We start from the raw sequence: 18,063 nt of genomic DNA on the forward strand, positions 1-18,063 counted from the left end.
CACCTAAGGGTAAAACAAATCTTAATGCCCAAGCACAATTTTGCAACTTTGACATGTGTTAGTAAAACCGTACATATCATCACAACTACTTTGTACATCCAGGTGAATTATACCTTGTTTTTTTCAGGACAAATTAGGCTTTCATTTGGTGGTAAATGGTAATGGATATCTCCTGAGCCCCACTTGATTTTGTTCCAGGAATGGGACGGGAAGTCCCTGTACAGTTTATACAGTGCTCCAAGCAGTTGCGTCTGCTAGAAAAGTGAATAAGTGAATTTAAAGTGATGCAAACATATTTTTTTAAATAACAAACATGTCATGCTTACCTGCTCTGTGCAATGGTTTTGCACAGAGCAGCCCTGATCCTCCTCTTCTGGGGTCCTCTGCCCTGCCGAGTTCCCCCATACCCTGTACCCTGCTTTCTGCTTACTGGCTGTGATTGACAGTAGTAAGAGTCTATTACCAAAAGAAGAGAAGAGGGGATACAAAGAACAGGAAAAGAGGAGGAGAATGAACTCACATGAAAAAAGAGTAAGCGGGATGTTGAAGGTTCCATAAATAATAGGACAACAATATAAGCTAAAACTTACAATATTTATTGTTAAATCAGTAAAAAATCAGTTTAAAAGAAATACATTTGTGTATACCAACATTAATGGAAATACTTATTCAGAGACATATATCCGGTGCAATATTTCTCAACATGTTTCGCCTATTTTAGGCTTCTTCAGGAGATATTTAATATAACACCTATAACAACAAATTCATATTGATTACACAATATACCAACAAATTAGATATCCTGAATACAGATGCCAAAAAATATAGTAAATTTAAATCACTACAAATCATATGTGATATACATCATACAAATATTTAAAAAGTTGATGAGGGGCAGCTTACCAAATAGTTCATAAAGGCTCAAATGGACGAGTAGTATGCAGAATCATTATAGTGCAATTTGATGGAACACAAAATCCTCAAAGAGGCCCGGACAAAATGGCACTACAGATGGTTGGCAGAGGGGCACAAAAGCTAAATATAAGAGTAGAAAAGCATCAACAGCCACTGAAAATTTCCAAAAAGAAAATAAATTACTCAATAGGTTAAATAAAAAGACATATACCTTTAAGGAATAGGAGAAACACCACTATTTGTATACTCAGCAGATAAGTTGGGTACTGGAATATAAAAGTAGAGTACAATAAAAAGAGGCCACTATCACTACAGTTGGCATAGTGCACACCATGTGTGTGTATAATGTAGATTTTAAACTTACCTCTGTCAAAACAATTTGTATCACTAAGAAGAAGGTGGCAACAACCAGATGTTCATCAGGCAAAAGACCAATCCTCAAACAAGGAAATGCATGGTATTGGATAAAGATAACAAAAGATTAGTAATAAATATTGGGAGGCCAGAAGTACTAAACATCAGCCGCAAGCTCCAAAATGTATCTATAAAGTCTCACCAATGTTGCACCAGCACCACAGACACCACCTCCCCATCAGCCAACAAAACTTTGGAGCCAAATCAGCTCATTTATATGTGAGTCCTTCCCGCCGGTGATGTCATGACGCAGTGCAGATGTAGAACGTCACTTCCACCCACCATCTGCACGGAGCCAACCAACATAGCCACACCGCAACAGCACACTGCAATGGAAAACACAGTAACCACATACTACCACCCCTCTGAGGGAAAAATACACGAACAAGGCACATCAGCAGTAGTAAGAGTCAAGGGCTCCCACTGCTGCCTCCATGTCCCATGAGAAAAGAGAGTGGACATAGTCGCTGTTCTCGGGGGTTTTTAACTGGATTGAGAGTGGGTTCAGGTAAGTATTAGGGGGGCTGGGGAGCTACACACAGAAGGTTTTTTTTTACCTTAACTGATTCTAAAGGTTTCCTTGTTTTTCTTTTTATAAAAATGTTATACTTACATGATCTGTGCAATGAAGCAGCCAAAATCCTCCTCTTTTTGGGTCCCCCACCGGTGGTCCTGGCCCCTCCCCCACAGAGTGCTCACCATAGCAAGCTGCTTGCTCTGGGGTAACTCGTGCAGGCTTGCTTCTTAGCAGAAGTTAAAAGCTCCCTCTGATGTGTCTGAGCCAATGAGGAGGGAAAGAGCCAGGAGAGCCTTGGCTCTCCTGCACATTGTTGAATCGAGATCAGGCTCAAGTGAGTATAAGGGAGGAAGCTGCAATAAGAAGTTTTTTTACCTTCCTATTCAGAATCAGTCTTCATTCAGTCTGGAGAAAGGAGCAGTTTTTTCTTTCCAGCAGCAAAAGATCTCCAACTTTCCAGGCTTTCCTAACTCAACAGTTGATCATTGCTGTGTAGTTTGCAACTATAGAAGTTTTTCTTTACACCCCGGTCACATCGGATGTGATTTGGCATGCGATTTGCATGCCAGGCGACTTGCAAATCGTATGCCAAATCGCACCCTATTGTCCGTATTAGAGCGGTCATATCGGTGCAGTTCCGACTTGGTTGGAGCCCCACCGATTTCTAAAGTAGTGCATGCACTACTTTTGTTGTGATTTGCATAGACATCTGTGTCAGATGTGAAGCACACTGACACCGCCCCCCAGTAAAACACTCCCTGCACACAGTTAACCCTTTGATCGCCCCTCATGTTAACCTCTTCCTGCCCTGTCCTTTTTTTAGCACTGATAACTGTACTGGTGTCACTGGGGATGCCAGTGACACCAAGTCAGTTCCTCCCAGCGTCAGAATGTCCGCTGCAGTCCCGCTATAAGTCGCTGATTACCGACATACGTAATATTGATGGTGGTGCATACTGTGATACTTATGGTGGAGCATACTGTAATATTTATGGTGGAGCATACTGTGATATTTATGGTGGAGCATGCGTAATATTGATGGTGGAGCATACTGTGATATTTATGGTGGAACACACTGTAATATTTATGGTGGAGCATACTGTAATATTTATGGTGGAGCATACTGTACTCTGACCATCCCTTATGCCATAGCTGCAGTCTCTGACTATTTCCTGTACTATGTCTGAAGTCTCTGACCATCTCCTGTACTATGTCTGCAGTCTCTAACCATCTCCTGTACTATGTCTGCAGTCTCTGACCATCTCCTTTACCATGTCTGCAGTCTCTAACCGTCTCCTGTACCATCTCTGCAGTCTCTGACCGTCTCCTGTACCATGTCCGCAGTCTCTGACCATCCCTTGTGCCATGTCCGCAGTCTCTAACCATCCCTTGTGCCATGTCCGCAGTCTCTGACCATCCCTTGTGCCATGTCTGCAGTCTCTGACCATCCCTTGTGTCATGTCTGCAGTCTCTGACCATCTTCTGTGCTATGTCTGCAGTCTCTGACCATCTCCTGTACTACACCTGCAGTCTCTGACCCTCCCCTGTACTAACGGAAGTAACCTCTATCCACCAATCAGTGAGAAGTAATGTGCTGTAACTTCTAGCAACCAATCACTGAATGTGGACCAGTTCTTTATGTTTATATTATTAAAGTTTATATTATTAACCACTTGCCCTCCCGAGGATTTACCCCCCTTCCTGACCAGGCCTCTTTTTTGCTACTCGGTGCTGCACTAATTCGACTGATAATTGCGCGGTCATGGAATGCTGCACCCAAACAAAATTTACGTACTTTTTTTCACACAAATAGAGCTTTCTTTCGGTGGTATTTGATAACCTGTGCGCTTTTTATTTTTCATGCTATAAACAAAAAAAGACTGACAATAAAATTTTGAAGAAAAAACAATATTTTTTACTTTCAGCTATAAAAAATATATAGTAAACTCAAAGTTAGTTATAAATTTAGGCCAAAATGTATTCTGCTCCATGTTTTTGGTAAAAAAAATCCCAGTAAGTGTATATTTATTTCTTTGTGTGAAAGTTATAGCGTCTACAAACTATGGTATAGATAATGGAATTTACACAGCTTTTACTTTCTGACTGCCCATCACATTTCTTGAGGTGCTAAAATATCAGGATAGTACAAACACCCTCAAATTAACCCTTTTCGGAATGTAGATACCCTAAGCTAACTGCTGAGAGGCATATTGAGTCCATGGAAGATTTATTTTTTTTCCACAAGTTTCTGGAAAATTACAAAAACATTTTTTTTTTTTTTTACACAAAGTTGTCATTTAAATGTTTTATTTCTCGCACAAGCCATGGGTATATGTGGAATTACACCCCAAAATACATTCTGCTACTTCTACTGAGTATGGGGATACCATATGTGTGAGACTTTCTGGGAGCCTAGCCACATACAGGAGCCTGAAATCCAATGACCACTTTGAAAGCCTGAAGGTGCGTAACTTCCTCATTACACTTCCTCACTACCTATCACAGTTTCGAAGGTCCTGACATGCCAGAATAGCACCAAACCCCCCCCAAATGACCCATTTCTGGAAAGTAGACACCCCAAGGAATTTAAAAAGAGGCATGGTGAGTATTTTGCAGATCTCTTTTTTTCTCACGAGGTTTTTGAAATATAAAAAAATAATAGAAAAAATATGTTTTTGTTTTTTTTCTTCATTTTCCAAAAACTTGTGGCAACAAATGAGATCTGCAAAATTCTTACCGTGCTTTTTATCAAATTCCTTGGGGCGTCTACTTTCCAAAAAGGGGTCATTTGGGGGGGGTTAGGTGCTATCCTGGCATTACAGGGCCTCTGAAACTGTGATAGGTAGTCAGGAAGTGTAATGAGGAAATAAAGCCCTTTAAAATCCTGAAAGTGCTTATTGGATTTTGGGGTCCTGTACTTGGCTAGACTGCCAGGGAGGGGGGGGGGCATCATCACCCGCTGCTTGTAAAACGACTCCTGCAGCTAATTAGCCACTAGGATTGCTTTTACATGAAAGCTGATCGTCGGCTGAAAAAAATGATACCAGGATGATGCCTGCAGCTGTAGGCATCATCCTGATATAACCATTCAAAGTCCACTGATGTACCAGTACATCGCTGATCCTTGTTGGTTATATATGCTGTGTTCTTTTTTTTTTGTATGCAGCCTGTGGGCTGAATGAAAAAAAGAGAAGAAATCTCTGCCAAAAAAGTGTGTGGTATTCCCACCATTAGAATATACCGCCCTGCATCCACCCACTTCTAATGGTGGGCACACATTAGGTCACATTTTGCCACAAGTGCCAGTTCCAAGACTTAACAAATGTTTAAATAGTTGCACGCTTGAATAAAAATTGTACACGTATAATTGGTACCCCATATCGAAAAAGGATGATACCAAGTCCCAAACTATCTTGTCACTGCTCCCCATGTAGTCTGGGCATCCGGGGGACTCCTCGTGACTATCTTTTCCCTCGTAAATCCAAAACTTATAAGTATAGCCTGTTGCCCTCTCACAGGTCTTCTACATCTTGACCCCATATCTGGCACGCTTGCTGGGGAGAAATTGTTTGATTGCAAAGCGGCCAGAAAATTAATGAGGGACTCATCAATGCAGATGTTTTGCTGGGGAGTATAGACATCTGCAAATTTTAGGTTAAGGTGATTTGCGAGGGGCTGAATTTTGTGGAACCGGTCAAATTCAGTGTTACCCCGAGGATGACTGAGTGTATTGTCATTGAAATGCATAAAACACATTATACTCTCATATCTTTGCCTGGCCATAGCAGCAGAGAACACAGGCATATGATGAAACGGGTCTGCGGACCAATACAACCGCAATTAATTTTTTTAGTAATGCCCATGTTGAGGGTTATGCCCCAAAAAAAAGTAAATTCGAAACCCGTAATGAGTTTCCATGCGACTGGTCTGGCAAGGTTTGAATTTGGGTTGGCGGCGATAAATTGTTGTGCATATAAATTGCTTTGATCCACAATCAACGCATACAGATATCCCATGAAAAACAGCTCCAAAAATCAAGGGAAGTAGTTAAATTTGCTATTTCCACCTGAATTCCGGGTTGAGCAGTGAATGGGGGAAGTACGGGTGCTGCAGAATTTGTGGGCTGTCAATCGGGATTTGCAAGCACATCCGGAAGGATACTAGGAGCTCTACGGGCCTGTGTGCGACTTCTTGGTGGTTGCGGGACAATACTTGTGCTCACCACCGTACCAGCTTGTACTGCACTTATGGGACTCGCCACGTCACCAAGTCATACTGCAGTGCTGGTATTATTATTATTATTATTATACAGGATTTATGGCGCCAACAGTTTGCTCAGCGCTACAATATAACGGGAGACAATACAGAACAATACAGTTCAATACAAGAGGGTTAGGAGGGCCTGATCCTGGGAGCTTACAATCTAAGAGATATGTGAAAGACCTGGATGTACTAGGCCACTAGTACTTGCCAGTTCACCAAAAGGTAGCGTGGCACTAGTACTGGCACTCTGCTGCATATGAGAGTCATCAAAATTTACTGACAAGTGCTAACAGAGATCAGGCCTGATTCTGCCAACACTGCGGTTTTGTGTGTAATCAAGTGACAGTGACCTACTGACGCTGCACTTGCTGGGGGAGAAGAGGGGGGGAGTAAGCGTAGGGGCTAAACGCAGGTGCTGGCAGGTGCCGGGGCTGATCCCACTAACGCTGCGTTTTTGGGGACACTATACTAATGTGAACGCTGGTATAGTGCTGATCTGATCAAAGATATTGATCCGTTCAGACACTATACTAGCAATGGAGGTTTATTGTGCATGAGCGTGCTCCTGGCAATCAAGGGGTTAAATGTGATGACTGGTGTACTGACGGGCAATCTGACGCTATCTGGGAGGGGTGTGAACACCGCGGGAGCGTGAATCACGTATATATATATATATGTATATGCGATTTTGTGCACCCATGCCGCCCTGTAGCAGTATTTCTGCTATAGGGCAGTCAGGAAGCGGTTACAGAAGCGGTTTGTGTTACGCCGCGGCGTTACTTTAACTTACAATTGCGCGGTCATGCAACACTGCACCCAAATTAAATTTATGTCCTTTTTTTCCCACAAATTGAGCTTTCTTTCGGTGGTATTTGATCACCTGTGCGGTTTTTATTTTTTGCGCTATAAAAAAAAAAAGCTGACAATTTTGAGTAAAAAATAAATATTTTGGACTTTTTGCTATAAAGCATGTCAAGGAAAAAAATTGAAAAACCAAAATTCGTCATAAATTTCGGCCAAAATGTATTCTGCGACATGTCTTTGCTAAAAAAAAAATCCCAATACGTGTAAATTAATTGGTTTACGTGAAAGTTATAGCTTTTACAAATGGCGGTATAGATACTGGATGTTTAATTTTTTTTATACTAATAATGGCGGCGATCAGCGACTTATGGCGGCGATCAGTGGCTTATGGTGGCGATGAGCAATCTATGGTGGGACTGCGGCGGACATTCTGACACTGGGGGGGAACTGACTTGGGGTCACTGACATCCCCAGTGACACCAATACAGTGATCAGTGCAAAAAAAACCAACTGACACTGTACTAATGGCACTGGGGAGGAAGGGGTTAACTTTTATTAGGTAATGAAAGGGTTAACTGTGTGAGGGGAGTGTTTTACTAGGGGGCAGGGGTGTGTGCTTCACAGGAACACACTGATCCCGAGAGACAAACTCCTCTCTTGGGATCAGTGTGCTCGGAAATGACAGGGAGCAGAGCTGCAGTGTAAACACTGCAGCCGTGCTCCCTGTCAGCGATCCCAGTAATCGCTGGGACCCGGCGCGTAATGTCCAGCCGGGACCCGGTGATTGACACCCGCGGCCGCGATCGGTGGCGCGGGTAGGGCGGTCGCATACCTTGTGCGTGCCCCGTTTTGCAAAATGACGTTTAAAAACGTGATTCTGCGCAGCGGTGCCGCCCTGCCGCAGTATAAATACTGCGGCTGGACGGCAACCAGTTAAAGTTTTATTTTTAGATAAGTCTATGTGCGTGTTTATTTTTAAGGCTGTTGGGGTGGAGAGCAAAATTGTATGGGGGAGCCAAAGAAAATCTCAAACTCTATTTAACCACACCCCCTTTAAGCCACGCCCAACATTCAGAGTAATTTAAGTCACACCCACTTTTTGGCATGGCATATTTTATCTACAAGCCACACCCACAATTGATGCCCCTCCCCCACCCCCTGTGACAGCGTGAGGAAAGTGCAGTTGAGAACCGGCAACTGCATTTAACAGTGATCTGCTGTGTCATTGGATACAGCTGATCACGTGGTAAAAGGCCTCTGTGATAGGACACAGCGATCACGGAGAACGCGCATTCTGGGAGGACATCATATGATGTCCTCCCAGAACTGGCCAGCCGCAGTGTAGCCATCATTCATCTATCTGCAGTCAGCAAGTGGTTAAAAAATTTGCATTTGAAAAACCACTGCACAAACACCGTGACACATAAAAATATGCAATGCCCATGGTTTTATTCTCTAGGGCCTCTGCTAAAAATATATGTTTGGGGTTCAAAATAATTTTCTAGCAAAAAATAAAATAAAATCCGTCTTTTACATGTAGGAGAGGAATGCTAAAACTGGTCCTGAAAGTGGTTAAATTACACAGCCAATGAACATGCGTAATATTGAGCCTTATCAGTCTCCACATCAGAAACATTCACACATTTCCCATCCTACATGCCTGCACAGTACTGTATCCGCAGCTGTGTCAACGCCTACCACTCTCATTCATTTCCAAAACTGGATTGGCTGCATCTGCTGCTGCTATTGGCCAGCTGCCTTGTCAGTCCAGCACCTTCTGAGTCACTAGAGGTTGAGCGTAAACAGCTCCAACAGTGGTCTTCACTAAAATGGCTGCCAGATAATTATACACTATTTGTTTATTTTGGCGATGAACCTTCCGAATAACCACACGGTACTTTTCAGGAGTTTTAAACAGGACAGGTAAGGCAAACAGTGTACTCTCTGGTTAAAAATCGGACGGGCTGCAACCTGCCTGCACTTACTTCCTGTAAAACGGAACATTGGTTCCCAATGTTTGTTTCCGGGGGACGTTCCTTTGAGGTACAATAGTCCCCATGTGTAGCTGGAACTAGTTCAGTTTTCAGTTGGAAGTTACAGTTTGGTCCCCCAGGTCCCATGTGCTGGCGTATCCACAGGAGGCTGTTGTCAGGTAAGTGTGGGTGGTTGTATTATTCAGACATATGTGTGTAGGTGTGAGAATGGGGGAAGGACACTACATCCCCAGCACATGGCAGATGTATACAGTCTACTGCCTGTTATTAGACAGCCACAGATGGAAATATTGCTTTGCAGCTTCCTGTGTGCTCTTCTATAGCAGGCATACTGTTGTGTTTAGGCAATGTGAGAAGTACATTTATGTAGAGAATGTTTTTTTTATGCAGACTTTTCCTTCTTTCTTATCACACACATCTTGGACTAATATGCATATTTGTGAGATAGGTTCCCTCATAGACTAATGCAACACACATCTATGATCCTCTGATCATTCTACTCTTGAACGTTTGCTTCTTTCTTAAAGTATTACTAAACCCAGGACCCTGCATTCACTATATCTGCTCTCCCAGGACCCCGCATTCACTATATCTGCTCTCCCCGGACCCCGCATTCACTATATCTGCTCTCCCCGGACCCCGCATTCACTGTATCTGGTCTCCCCGGACCCCGCATTCACTGTATCTGGTCTCCCCGGACCCCGCATTCACTGTATCTGGTCTCCCCGGACCCCGCATTCACTGTATCTGGTCTCCCCGGACCCCGCATTCACTGTATCTGGTCTCCCCGGACCCCGCATTCACTGTATCTGGTCTCCCCGGACCCCGCATTCACTGTATCTGGTCTCCCCGGACCCCGCATTCACTATATCTGCTCTCCCCGGACCCCGCATTCACTGTATCTGCTCTCCCCGGACCCCGCATTCACTGTATCTGCTCTCCCCGGACCCCGCATTCACTGTATCTGCTCTCCCCGGACCCCGCATTCACTGTATCTGCTCTCCCCGGACCCCGCATTCACTGTATCTGCTCTCCCCGGACCCCGCATTCACTGTATCTGCTCTCCCCGGACCCCGCATTCACTGTGTCTGCTCTCCCCGGACCCCGCATTCACTGTATCTGCTCTCCCCGGACCCCGCATTCACTGTATCTGGTCTCCCACAGTGCACACAACATGGAAATGCAATTATTTTAGTAATTATAAACTGCTAAATACCTTTTCTCATCAGCAGTTAGAGCAGTTTTGTGACTTCTATCAGTTGTCAGCAGAGCACTGGTTAAAGCATGTAGGAGGAGTTTTCTTTCTGCTCTGGGAGGATGCAGAACCACTGGCCTCTGTCTGGACCGTGCTGATTGGCCCTGTGCTGAACTTCCCCAAGAAAAAAAAAACTACTCAAGGAAAACTGCTTTGTGCAAAACCACCGCACAGAGCACTTAAAGTGGAGCTCCACCCAAAAGGGGAAGTTCCGCTTTAAGGACTGCTCCTCTGCTCCCTATTAAGGATTGGCACCTTTGGGGGGCAGGGGGGAGCGGGTACCCGAATTTGCCCAGGCGATCGGAAACGAAAGGTGTCCTCCCTCCTTCCTTGTAGTCTTTTGGGACACGTGACAGGTCCCAGAAGACTACATGACTATTCATGGAGTGCAGCGCTACTCGCTCATGCGCAGTGGGTACCCGGCTGGGAAGCTATCACAGCCGAGTGCCCACACTGAAGACTTTTTTTTCTAATATAAAAAAAGAGGATTTACTTACCTGTTCTGAGCAACATTTTTGCACTGAGTGCTCCCTTACATCTTCTTTGGCATTTCCCTGCTGCCTGTCCTTTTTTTAAGGGGGCACCCGTGCAGGTGCGCTCCCAAGCCAGGCTGTGTGCAGCCATAGTCAAACACAGTGTTGGTAAGCCATGCCCTCGCTCCCCCTTCACAGCAGTTTGGCTGACCTGCTCCTGCTGATCTCAGTGTCTACTGTGAGACCAGGAAGAGAGGAGAGCACTGCTGGAGTGGTAAGAAGTGTCAGGTAAGTGTTTAGGGTTGTGCAAGGGAAACACCTTTTACCTTAAAGCGGAGTTCCACTCAAAAGGGGGCACCTTTGGGAAGTGGGGGGGGAGGTCACCGAAATTGACTGGTTCTCGCTGCGATCGCCTCCCCCTCTCTCTCCCCATAGTCTTCTCGGACACATGCCATTCAGGATGCGCAGTGCTACTTATGCATGCGCAGTGGGCACCCAGCTGTGAAGCCGCAAGCTGTCACAGCTGGGTTCCCACACTGAAGATGCCGGCTCCTGGAATACAGAATGGCCGGTGAAACGGGCTGCAGCGGGGGCACTTCGGGATCGTGGAACAGGTAAGTGGCTGTTTTTTAAAAGTCAGCAGCTGCAGTTTTTGTAGCTGCTGACTTTTATTTTTTTACGGAGTGAGTGGAACTCCGCTTTAAAGGAGAAGTATGGCCAAAGCTTTTTTGGCCCTACAGTACTTCTCCTATGGATCATAGAAGTGCAGTTTGTTCTGCATTCCTGTGACTCATTTTCAGCCGACATTGGGCTGTCGGCTGATGTCACTCAGCCAGTCCAGCCTCAGGAAGGATCCTGGCGTTACAGTCAGCATCCACCCAGATGCCTGGACCAGCAGCTGTCTCAGCTTCTCAGTGAGCTGCTGAGAGCCTGAGCTAGCTGCCACCTCCTTCACAGCCTAGCGCTCAATTGGACCAATGCTGCATCCACCTAAGTGAGTATACTTTTTGTAGATTATCCCATACTTCTCTTTTAACCTCCCTAACGGTATTCCCGAGTGTAGCTCGGGGTAAAATGTCAGTACCAAAAGCGGTAACCCCGAGCTACACTCGGGCTTACCATGCGGCGCTGCATAGGGAGTCCCTGCAGCACTTACCTTGTCCTTCGCTCCTGCGATGTGTCCCCTGCAGCGTCCACGGCCATCTCCTCCGGCTGATGCCGGCATCCGGCTCCTGTGTTCCGGTCCCTGTGACGTCGGGACGCACGGGCGGCGGCGGGAAATTTGAAAATTTAAAAAAAATTTCATTTTTTTCAAAACGATTTTACATAGTAAAACATTGCTGTTTCAACCCATTTCACATACATTTTGTCCCCAGTGCTCTGTCCTGTCCCCTGCCTGCATTTTGACTGTTCTTTCTACCTGGAAACTGAGAAACGTCCATGGCGTCCAAAAAGCGTCCCTTTTGGTCAAAAGCGGTTTAGATCAGCTAGAGAATAGCGATAGTAAATCAGAACCACTTGCAGAATTGAGTGATAATGATTCATGGGGAAATTCGTCATCAGACACTGAAAACAATTTTGCAACTTTGCTCAGCAATGTGCGAACTTGGCGCTATATTTCAAATTTCAGTGTTTTCGGTTTGATTATATTATTGAATTAAATGTAATATTATTATATTATTATTTTTTATGATTATTTATTAAATTATAATTCATGATTTTGTGTTTCAAATTTTATCATACCCGGGATGTTTAATAGATTCTTGTTCGGACAGATTTCAGTGAGTTATTCCTAAATATTACAGCCTACAATAAAAAAACTACATATTTCCATGCAAAATAATGGTATCGCTTTCAGCACCAAAAATCTGAAATAATCATACCGCTAGGGAGGTTAATGTAGTTCAAAAGGTTGAAAGTTTTTTACCTTCATGCATAGAATGTGTGCAGCTCCCCCATCCCCCCTTTGCACTATTGCACCCAGCAGGTAAGTATGACATGTTTGTTATTAAGGGCCAGTTCACACTGTAGAAACATAGTTCGGATGCGTTTCTATATGCATGTTTTTGGTGTGTTGTGCATTCCCCCCCCCCCCCCCCCCCTTTCTTTTTTTTTTTTTTTTTTTACTTCTGTGCTGTAATGTACAGCGCTGAGCGAACTATTGGCGTTTTATAAATACTGTATAATAATAATAATACTTCAGACCCAGTACTTGTATTGCAGAGTGCTACTGTGCTCTGCAACAGGCCACCAATTTCCTACACAACTTTACTATGATGGAAGTCATTAGCAACTTTCCCCTTTTTTCACACTGTTAAAAGTGTTAGTGTAGATAAAGTGTGGAGAAATCATTACTATAACCTTTAGATAAGATCAAGATGGGTTTGTAATAACATACCATACAAATCTCAATGACATTAGGCACACTTGCATGAGTGTTGGATGCAGTCAGTGAAGATGTAACCTGGAGCATCTGACATATTTGTCATGACCTGGGGATTACTGGGAAGAAAGTGAGTATAATTGTATTGACTGGTTGTTGATTTTTTTTTTTTTTTTCTTTATTGGTATATCAGGTCAAGAGAACCTGATCAATCCTCCTTCTGCACCTATGCATCAAAAGAGCACATATAATAGTGATCTATTGTTTGCTGTTCCAATGTCTAGCACTAGAGTCTGGTGGTCACTGAAGATCAGTGGCTTCAGTGATAACAAAGGCTGGGACTCATCACATCCACTGAGACTGGGCGCTGTTTTAAAACAACACTGGGGCAAGCAAAGTAGTTCAAGTGGGTAAACACTGTTCAGATAGGCTTAGTCTTACGGAGTCTATAGAGTTCTACCAGACCACATCCATAGATTGACGATCAGGTAGAGGGAATAGTAAAGCACAGTCACTGTGTACTTCTAAGCAGCTGCATATAAAATGAGCCAACACAGTTTCTCCCATGTACATACTGTGTATATTTAGAATATCATAGATACAAAGATTTTAAAACTAACACTCATTGAGAAATGTTCTCTAATCGAATAACATTCACTTTGTCTAAAATTGTGTGATTGTTTCACTTTATGGAATGTGGCAACTCATAATTTGGTGTATTTGAACAACTGTTATGGTTATTTATTAAGGAAAGTTTACCCATATATTTGTCACTAAAATATGCTAATTTGTATTCTTACATTTACAGAAAGTTCCTCAACATGTATAACAATGAAGAGGATGCTGCAGCATATGAGGATGAGCTGTATCATGAAGACTCTTCTAGTGATGGGAGTGTTGACAGCGAGGTGGAATTCAACCTCTATAGCCAAGTGCATTATTGCCAGAATCTTAACGAATTGAAAACAGAAGATTTAGAGAAAACTGCTAGAACATCAGAGGAAACACAAAGTTTGCAAACTGGCTTCAGAAAAGAGAAGACGGATGTGATAATAATTTCTGACAGTGATGAGATCAGGCCCTCGGACTCCTCTGCAGTTATCATCCTGTCTGACAGCTTGGATGAAGACAGTGTAAATGTTTCCAAAACCAGAGGGCCATTTTTTGGAACAATTAATCAACCCACAAATCAGTCTACTCCTAAAAGTTTTACAACTGAAACAAAAATTTCAAAAGAGAGAAGGTCAAAATCTCTGAGCTCCAGTAAAAGTTACAAAGATGGATTTGTGCAGGAAATCCTAGTGATAAGGGGAAGCTCGGATGAGGAAGAGGCTAATGATGAAGACTTTTTAACATCAGACAGTGAGCAAAGTGGCGTCGAAAATTGGATGCTGTTAGGAAGAGCAAAAGAAGATGGAGATGCGAGTATTCAACTGAACCTAGAAGGTTCCAGACGTCAAAGCGCAGGTTTGTCTTTCAAGTAATTTCTTACCTGTTTTCTAACTCTTTAAAGTCCTGTATACATGAGCTTTTTTAATGTTGGAGCTGTTTTTTCTCCCTATAAAATCCAATGAAACTACAAGAATAGCTTGAATTAGATTAATGCAGTTTAGGAATGCAGAAGTATTCCTGAAGGAACGTAGAAATGTCCTAAACTGATCTTAAATGTAAGTCACATGAACCTGACTCTACACAAGCCCTAACCCTGTGGGTCTAGTCAATTACCGTATTTTTCGCTCCATAAGATGCACCTGACCATAAGACACGCCTAGATTTTAGAGGAGGAAAATAAGAAAAAAAAAAGAATTCTGAACCAATGTCCTGCAGACATACTACAGGAGATGACCAGAGACTGCGGACACAGTACAGGAGATGACCAGAGACTGCGGACACAGTACAGGAGATGACCAGAGACTGCGGACACAGTACAGGAGATGACCAGAGACTGCGGACACAGTACAGGAGATGACCAGAGACTGCGGACACAGTACAGGAGATGACCAGAGACTGCGGACACAGTACAGGAGATGACCAGAGACTGCGGACACAGTACAGGAGATGACCAGAGACTGCGGACACAGTACAGGAGATGACCAGAGACTGCGGACACAGTGCAGGAGATGACCAGAGACTGCGGACACAGTGCAGGAGATGACCAGAGACTGCGGACACAGTGCAGGAGATGACCAGAGACTGCGGACACAGTGCAGGAGATGACCAGAGACTGCGGACACAGTGCAGGAGATGACCAGAGACTGCGGACACAGTGCAGGAGATGACCAGAGACTGCGGACACAGTGCAGGAGATGACCAGAGACTGCGGACACAGTGCAGGAGATGACCAGAGACTGCGGACACAGTGCAGGAGATGACCAGAGACTGCGGACACAGTGCAGGAGATGACCAGAGACTGCGGACACAGTGCAGGAGATGACCAGAGACTGCGGACACAGTGCAGGAGATGACCAGAGACTGCGGACACAGTGCAGGAGATGACCAGAGACTGCGGACACAGTGCAGGAGATGACCAGAGACTGCGGACACAGTGCAGGAGATGACCAGAGACTGCGGACACAGTGCAGGAGATGACCAGAGACTGCGGACACAGTGCAGGAGATGACCAGAGACTGCGGACACAGTGCAGGAGATGACCAGAGACTGCGGACACAGTGCAGGAGATGACCAGAGACTGCGGACACAGTGCAGGAGATGACCAGAGACTGCGGACACAGTGCAGGAGATGACCAGAGACTGCGGACACAGTGCAGGAGATGACCAGAGAGTGCGGACACAGTGCAGGAGATGACCAGAGAGTGCAGACATTTGGAGGGGGGCTGGTACCTGAATTTGACAGGTACCTGCTCCCACTTCCGCAGAGTTGTCCTCCCCCCCTCCCCATAGTCTTGTGGGACACGTGACAGGTCCCACAAGACTACGGGGCCATTCACAAAGCGCAGCGCTTCTCGCGCATGCGCAGTGGACACCCGGCTGTGAAGCTGCAAGCTGTCACAGCTGGTTTCCCACACTAAAGATGCCCACGCCAGGGAAAGAAGACGGCTGATGGAAGCTGGACCGAGGAACAGGTAGGACGGAGAAGCGGGTTCTTCTGCACAGTAGAGCCTTGCGGCCGGCCCAGTATTCTAACACGGCAGTAGCATGAAAACCGGGCCGGCCGCTCCATATTTGCTCCACAAGACGCACAGACATTTCCCCCCATTTTATTGGCGGAAAAAGTGCATCTTATGGAGCGAAAAATACAGTAACTATTTTGCTTTAATACATACATGTACTGGATGCACTCACCTACAGGGGTTAGACGAAAAAACGGAAACACTACAAGAATTGCAGGTGTTAATGTGACAACATGTTTCTTATTGAAAGCGGAAGTGATGTAACATTCTTTTGCTTCTGCTGTGTGATGAGACACCTAGCCTCACTTTCGTCATTCGCTGCGTTCGCTGCTAGTAATATGAAATCATTTCAGAGCTTGCTGAGCTTCAAAGAGAGCAAATTGTTGGTGCCCCTTTAGCTAGTTCCTCTGTGACTGAAGTTGCCAATTTTTTTGCCATGTCGCGAGGTACGGTATCAAAGGTTGTGAAGGCATATACAGTTTCCAGGAAAACGGCATCTGATCAGTATAAGCACAGTCGACCTAGTCACCTGACCGGAATAGAGAAAAGGGCATTGCGCAGGATTGTGACCCAGAAGAAGAAAACTGCTGCAGAAGTGACTGCGGAGCTCAATCGGAGTCCCTTGAAAAATTCCTTCCTGATCCCCCAAGAGGCAACTGGATATTCCCTGGATCAACAACTTTACCTATAATTATCCAATATTTTATGTGCATTTAGGAAAGAATCCAGGCTTTTTTAAAACAATCTACTGGGCTGGCCAGAACCAGCTCAGTGGTCTAGACACAGACATTCACAGACTGAATGCAGCCTTCTCCTGGTTTATATGGAGAGGAAGGAGACCTAGAATAACCCTGAAGGGTTCCTTAGGCACTAATCTTCCAAGATTCTGTCTATACAGTTTAGCTTGCCTAGCATGACATGCTAGAGACTAGGCCAATGATTCCTTTTTCTATACTACTACAGCCTCTGTGTCCCAGTCGGTGGAGCCGTGATCCTTGCTGGCTTTTTTATACACCTCATTCAAAACTCATTAAATAGAACAAGATACCTTGAGCACAATGAAGGAAGTGGAAAAGATTCTGAAAATCCTAGGACCCTATACCCATTATACTGACAATTTCATCACCTGATTTCTCCCATGGGTGTAGCAGAAATTCATAAAGATTTGAATTCATGTAGGGATGCACCATAATTTCGGTGGCCGAAACGTTTTGGCCGAAAACACCCCTATCGGCCTGTGGCCGATATGAAAATAAGCACCAGTACAAGTGCCAAAAATAACCTTGCCCCTCGTCGCCGCCTACCCGCAGCTGCCGCCGCTGCCGCTCAATGGTTCTCAGCCTTACCTGAGCAACCACCTAATGATCCTGACGCTGGGCATTGAGATAAGGGAAAGATGGCCTCCACTCATCTCTATGCCCTTGGAGGACCGGAGCGACGTCACTTCTGGTTCTGTACACAAGGCCTTTTTCTTTTTTAAGCACTAGATTAATGCTTTTTTTTGATCTAATGCTTTAAATTGTAGAGGAGAGATATGGGGTCTTATTGACCCCATATCTCTCCATAAGGAGGACCTGTCACTACTTATTTTTATCACAAGGGATGCATTCCTTGTGATAGGAATAAAAGTGATTAAAATTTTTTTTTTTTTAAAAGGGACAGTGTTAAAATGAAAAAATAAGTTTAAAATGTGCTCATGTGTAGTGGTGAATGCATACTAGGCCACGCCCACATATGTAAACGGTGTTCAAACCACACATGAGGTATCGCCACGAACGTCTGAGTAAGAGCAATAATTCTCGCACTAGACCTCCTCTGTAACTGTACACTGGTAACCTGTAGAAATTTTTAAAGCATTACCCATGGAGATTTTTAAGTACCGTAGTTTGAGAAATAAATTAGGTTATATATTGT

General features: G+C 44.5%; 1 protein-coding gene across 1 annotated transcript in view; it reads left to right on the forward strand.

Moving 5' to 3' along the window:
• The first annotated feature begins 8,939 nt into the window (after positions 1–8,939).
• The window catches only part of ZCCHC7 (zinc finger CCHC-type containing 7), a 268,307-nt gene continuing 259,183 nt past the window's right edge, over positions 8,940–18,063 (forward strand). The window contains exons 1-2 of the mRNA XM_089670901.1: positions 8,940–9,065; positions 13,827–14,485. Coding sequence (XP_089527027.1) covers positions 13,840–14,485 — 646 coding nt within the window. The 5' untranslated portion in view covers positions 8,940–9,065; positions 13,827–13,839. The remainder of the gene's footprint in view (positions 9,066–13,826; positions 14,486–18,063) is intronic.

This window comes from Staurois parvus, unplaced genomic scaffold, assembly GCF_062004578.1.
Source record: "Staurois parvus isolate SC_StPar_1 unplaced genomic scaffold, SC_StPar_1.0 ptg000096l, whole genome shotgun sequence".
NCBI lineage: Eukaryota > Metazoa > Chordata > Amphibia > Anura > Ranidae > Staurois > Staurois parvus.